Genomic DNA, 6,506 nt, shown 5'->3' on the forward strand with positions numbered 1-6,506 from the left:
AACAGAAAAATGGAAGTAAGTCTACTCTGTTTTCTTTTCAATCCACCTCATTCTCTACATCTTCAACAATATTCCCACCAACTGGGGTCTGGGGAGGGTAAGTGTACGCAGTTCATACCACTACCTCAAATGTGAGATAGAGAGGCCGTTTCGATAGACCCCCGGCTCAAAATAAAACAACCTAAGATAAGGAATAGTAATAGTAGAAATGAAGCACATTTCACAACACTAAAAAATACCAAATATATATGAATTAAGCACTATATTGCTCAAATTACAATCAAAATACTCCCTTTGTCCCAATTTATGTGGCATTCATTCCATATTGGTCTGTTCCAAAAAGAATGTGATCCTCCGTAAGTTAGAAATAGTTTAATTTTAGACTGCCCAATTTATCCTTAGTGAAATGATTTATAGCTACAACAATGTTTACTTATTATATCACAAGTTTCAAAAGTATTTATTTTTCCTTAAACACTGTGCCCAGTCAAGCACCGCCACATAAATTGGGACAGAGGGGGTGACAAATTTCAGTATTTATGTCAATATTGGTCCAAGTCCAACTCCTTGAAAGTGAGACCTAAAGAATAGGCCACTTCCTGTTGAGATTACTTTGTTCATCATTGTTGAAATACACACTTCCATGAAGTGGTGGCTTCACTCTTGAAGCGCTAACCCTTCAGTCATTGCTTTAAGCATAGAAGGGATGACTTTTAGTAGTATTATTTATCTCTACAAATCTTTGAGTTTAGATGTAATTCGACCTGCGGCCTAACTGCCATAAAATTTGGGTAGAATTTAAGGGGAACATTTGCTGTGGAAAAAAGAAAAAGAAAAGTTAGGACTTCCGAGGAGCAATATGGCATATATACCTGTCATCTTATCTTTAACCTACTTGACCAAATTGGTCGTGCCTAGGATTTTTTTTTTTAACTACAGACTTATAAATATCATTGGCTAAGGAGAAAAATTACTGTTCATCTTCAAGGGCTGTCATTCAGTGCTTATGTGAAGTGTCAGCAAAGGATGGTCCCAGATTGTTGACATATTACTGCAATGTGATGACATATTTTTATTCTGACTATTCACCTACAGTTTGTCATTTAACTGCAATATCATGTTTGTGTCGATGGCAGAGGGTAGGCTTCATTGCCATCTTATGGATCACATTGTCTGATGCTTCTGTTATTTTCATGACAAGTCAAAAAGTTTCATTTATAAACATTAAGTGACGAAAATTAAGTACAAGATGTGCTCATGACTCTGCTTGAGTCATACATTGTCTTCCACCATGTTTGGCCAAAATTAATGCAACATGGTATTTTCTCCTGGCAACAAAAATACAAGTGACTGAAAATCAGGGAGTTGGAGAAACAATGTGTCCTCAGTGTTATTGACCCTCTGGAGGTTAATCATTCATTCTCAAATTTCTGGTGTTACTTTCACTTAGAAAGCTACATTCATTGTATGCATTTTAAAACTTTTGCCTATTGAAGTTGCGTATGTGCATAATTAATATATGACATGATGCTCGGTGCTAGGTAAATGAAAGCTGTTCTTCTATTGTCATATCACGTGTAATATTCTTAAGCACTAATGATATCGGTTTTGGAGTTTATTAATTTTTAAACGTTCTTTGAGGCATTAATAATGTATTTGCACTTGAACAGTTAACTGGTGACATTCATGAGGAGGTGGAGACCCACAACAGGATGCTAGACCGAATGGTAAGCCAGCTAGTTTTGTGAATCTTTCTTGCAAACTACTAGTTAACTTCTTCAATAAGCCAGCTAGTTTTTGAATCTTTTTAGTACACTATTTGTTAACTTTTCCTTTCTTGGATTATTTCCATTAGGGGAATGAGATGGATTCATCTAGAGGAATCATGTCAGGAACCATGGATCGATTCAAGATGGTAAGCACACTTGATGTATTATGTTTTTATGTCGTGTGTGTTTGTGATTGTGTCTGGCATACTTACAGGATATGCTATGTTTTCCTGTAATTTCCTTTTTATAAAATGCTAGTCTAACAACCCATTTTCTTTCTTAGGTGTTTGAAAAGAAATCAAATCGGAAAGTGTGCAAACTTGTTGGCTACTTTGTACTTTCCTTTTTCCTAATATACTACATATTTAGGTAAGTATCTCTACTTGGATTCTACAGTTCCCATTTTTGATACAAGACACTAAATGCAAAAGGCTTGCTTTTATATATATATAAACATATATATATATACATATATATATATATATATATATATATATATATATATACACAGTAAGAAACCATGTAAACTTGCTTTATTCTTCCATCCCAAGATAGCGATCCTAAAGGTATGTCACCTTAGTTTTCTAAATGATTATCTAACCAGAGCCATAAACTAAGGTTTTGAAAAATGACGAGTGTAAATGGACCTCTCATTTCTCATCTCTGATTTTCACTCGCCTTTGGTAAATAACTTTGTTCCTACCCATTCACTTCCATTAGTTGCTTCAAGATGCCATCCTTGTATCAGGTTTTGATTTGAATATCTACTGCACTGTTACAATTAGCAACTAACTTTGTGTTGCTATTTGCTCATGAGAGTGACACCATCATTTAAAAACAAAACCAAATATAAAGGTAATAGTCTGAACATGATGATAATCATTGAGGCAATTGATGGCTATCTATGAGCCTATGCTAGAAACCTATTTAAATTAATGTATTAGAGCTGGTTATAACCATTTTTCATCCATGATGCATGGTATGCTGTCCATATTGTATGAATTGACTAGACTAACGATGGTGTTAGTAGAAAGCTTGAGTTATGCAAAATTGCTCTAAAGAAAACTGATTTTAGGATAAGTAGGAGTAAGACTGATAGACTATTTTTGTCTTGAGCGGTTGGGGGGTGGGGGGGTGGGTCTATCGGAAACAGCGGTAAGGTCCGCGTACACACTATCCTCCCCGGACTCCACTTTGCGGGACTACACTGGGTATGTTGTTATTAGAGGAGTAAGATGAATATATATATACTGCAGGTTTAGCTAGTATCAGAAAAGTGAAGTTAAAGATGAGATTAGACAGTAATTTGATGCATATTATCTACACTCAGGCGTTTTATCTTTACTTCTGGTAAAAAAAAAAAGCCAGGATAATGATATGATAGATGAAGATTTGATAGAGAATTATATAAGATAGCTGTAATGAAGAAGTATCATCAAAGTGTTATATGATAAGGGGAAACCTATCAAAGTGAAACATCAGTTCTATAAAACAGTTGTAGGACCAACAATGCTATAAATGAGCAAATGTTGAGCTCATAATTTCAACCACATCCACAAGATGAGTGTTGGAAAATGCATTTTGTTAAGATGGATGTGTGTTAGACAAGATTTTACAAGATCACATTCCGCTGAAGGTGCAAGTAGCACGCTTACAAGGTAAGGTGAAAGAAGGCCGCTTGAGATTCCTTGGTCGGTCCTACGTCGACATAGGTATGGGAATATATTTATTGAATGTGTTTAAGCAGTAACGAGACCCAAGAGTTACATGGAAGGAAGTCTTTTTGAAAGCCCTACAATCTATTGAAATCCATGCAAACTTAGGGAAAAAAATGAACAAAATGGAATATCTTGAGACTAGTTTAAATGGAGCGACATGGATAATTGGGATTTATATAGACTAGTTCTTATCCGTATTGTCTGGCCATTTTGTTTGAACTAGGTCAGTGACACTCAATCTGGCTGTTACATAATTAAACTATCTACTAGCTGGGTACGTTTATGTCATCTTAGAACTTCAGTGGAATGCCTTGAGAATCATTTCACTGTTTCCTTGAAACATAAAATCAGTAAACTGGAGGGATACGAAAATAGATGGACTCTTAATTTCCATTTGTTTCTTTTTCGGTTGCAGGTTTCTCATGTATTTCATGTATGGTTGAGGGGCAGGATCACTAAGACAGTAAGATTGTTCATCAAAATCAGTTGGTCACACCACAAAACACGACATATATAACAGGAACCTTCTTCATTCTTATCGGTAAAAGCTGGCACTGTAAATATTATATTTCATGTTGTGTCAAGTAATCAAAGACGTATGATGTTCGCGTTGAAAATGAAGAGATTTTTATACATTCTTTGACAAAATCATACAAAAAGCAATATGGTGCAACTTGATAAAAGAATTGTTGGTATTCTGACCTGTATAGTAAGCGTATTTCGATGTTATGCTGATGAGGACTTCTATATTTTTTAACTGAAAATGTTGAAAGTCAGGGAGTTTTACCAGTGTCGTTGTGCCGTCTTTCATTGAACAACAGTTATTTCTTTATAGGCAAGTAAGTAGTACTAATATTTGTTTAGTTACAACAAGGTTTTGAATGTTTGACCCACTGCCTATTTTATGTGAAATGAGGGACACTATCTTGTCCTTTTGTGCTTTGAAAATTGTCCCTTTCATTTGATTGCTAATCGTCACGAAATGGAAACTTTCACTATTGGCGTTGGCTTCTTAGTGCCTGTTTGGATGGTGGTTTTCCATGGTATGGTATGGTATAGTTACCAAGGGAACCGTGTTTGTTTTGATTGTTTTTTAAAATGTATGGTATGGTATAGTATCTTTGCATGGTTTGATAATCATGAAATCCCTTAATTTTTAAAACCACCGATTTGGTGGTATCTCATGGTTTTCTTATTTCTTTTTTCGAGTATGCCCTTACTTAATATTTCAGATCCTATTTTACCCTATATTAATTCCAACCCTACATTTTTATTTTTTTCATTTTTCCTGTGCATTTTTCTCCTGTGCGTTCTCCTCTGCATTTTGCATCCACTTGCAATCTTGAGTTGTCAGTTGAGGTTGTATAAGAGTTAAAATATAGTTAGGTCACTTATATTGGAATTAAATATAACAATTTTTTTTTCTGGACACGTGATGGATCATAATTTGGTTGCTAAATTATTAAAGTTCTACAGAATATTTGGTTTATGAGAATCATGAAGCTCCTTCATTAAAAGAATCTAAAACGATTTACAAATACTAACTTATTTTAATGGTTCTTTAAATCGTTAGAAGCTTTGATTTGATATTTTAATAATTATTGATAAATTTAAAATTTACAATAATTAGGGATATTTTAGTAAACTTATTCGTTACGATACAGTATTATACCATCAAATCAAACAAAAAAAATTGTCATTCAAACATTGTATTGTACTGTACTATATGATATCATACTATATTGTATCGTACATTACGAAATCATGGCAAACCACTATCTAAACAGAGTGTTATTAGAATCCTAATATTTGACACCGTAGTGAACAAGCCGCAAGTATGAAGTGGTCGTTTCGTAGTGTGGTGGGGTGAATAAGAATGATATTAATTAGGGTGTATTAGTTATGGTGACTTTTTTTTGTATGGATGGTTTGGTTTGTCATACTATTAAATGAACAAGGTGTATTAGAATAGGAATAATAATGAATAAAGTGTATTCATCAGAGTAGGAATAGTATGTCATATGTTAATGACATGATTTACTATGTATACCTCTGTGGTCAATTCCTACTAACCACCTCCACTATCACTGTTAGCATGACCGCTAATTACCATCAGCACCATCTTCGACCCACACATACATTCTCCGACCATCAACACACTAATTACTAACATCAATCAAATTCACTATAACTATTAGCTACCAATATTGTGTCATTCACTACAACATCAACCACCTTCACCATCGTAACTATCCCCACCACCATTGTTAGCTACTGACATCAACCATCACCACCACTATCAATGGTGGACCTAAGGCCAATTTTGGGGTGCTTCGGCCCCCATTAAAGTCGTATCAGACTAGGTATAATTATATAAAAAGAGGTATAAAAATTGATATAAGACTTAGATAAACAACCAGTAAATTGAGAAGGTAGGTGAGTGTTTTAGTTTTCAGACAAAACATTAAAGCTTTAGACGTCAATATGCTTGTTCGGACCTTTCGAACACTCACGATCCCTAAATTCTGGATCTGCCACTGACCACTATAAACCATCTCAACACTAACAAATATAGATACTTTCGTTATTCAAATAATGATTTTATCATATGAAATTTAATTTTTTCCTACTGTAATATTTAACTATTTTTTTGTTTGAATTGTTAAAAAAAAGTTATACATATTCATTGTTGTATTTTAGTTTTCAGACGAAACATTAAAGATTTAGACATTAATGTACGTGTTTGGACCTTTCAAACACCCACAATCCCTAAATTCAGAGTCCGACACTAACCACTATAAACCATCTTCATGACTACATTAGCACTAACAAACATAAATATTTTTCTTTATTCAAATAATGATTTTATCATATTAAATTTAATTTTTTCCTACCGTAATATTTAACTATTTTTTGGTTGTTGAAATTGTTTAAAAAAAATTATACATATTCATCCTTAATTTTTTAGTGTTCAAATCAAAAGACAATACGTTAATCATTTGAATATCTATTGAGATTA

The 6,506-nt window shown here is 33.8% G+C and overlaps 1 protein-coding gene across 2 annotated transcripts in view; it reads left to right on the forward strand.

Moving 5' to 3' along the window:
* The window catches only part of LOC107864604 (bet1-like SNARE 1-2), a 23,104-nt gene extending 18,828 nt beyond the window's left edge, over nucleotides 1-4,276 (forward strand). For both annotated transcript variants that reach the window (XM_016711020.2, XM_016711021.2), the window contains exons 3-6: nucleotides 1,671-1,727; nucleotides 1,856-1,915; nucleotides 2,053-2,138; nucleotides 3,903-4,276. In XM_016711020.2, coding sequence (XP_016566506.1) covers nucleotides 1,671-1,727; nucleotides 1,856-1,915; nucleotides 2,053-2,138; nucleotides 3,903-3,930 — 231 coding nt within the window. In that variant the 3' untranslated portion in view covers nucleotides 3,931-4,276. The remainder of the gene's footprint in view (nucleotides 1-1,670; nucleotides 1,728-1,855; nucleotides 1,916-2,052; nucleotides 2,139-3,902) is intronic.
* Nucleotides 4,277-6,506: the final 2,230 nt, after the last annotated feature.

The sequence above is a fragment of the Capsicum annuum genome, chromosome 3, assembly GCF_002878395.1.
Source record: "Capsicum annuum cultivar UCD-10X-F1 chromosome 3, UCD10Xv1.1, whole genome shotgun sequence".
Lineage (NCBI taxonomy): Eukaryota > Viridiplantae > Streptophyta > Magnoliopsida > Solanales > Solanaceae > Capsicum > Capsicum annuum.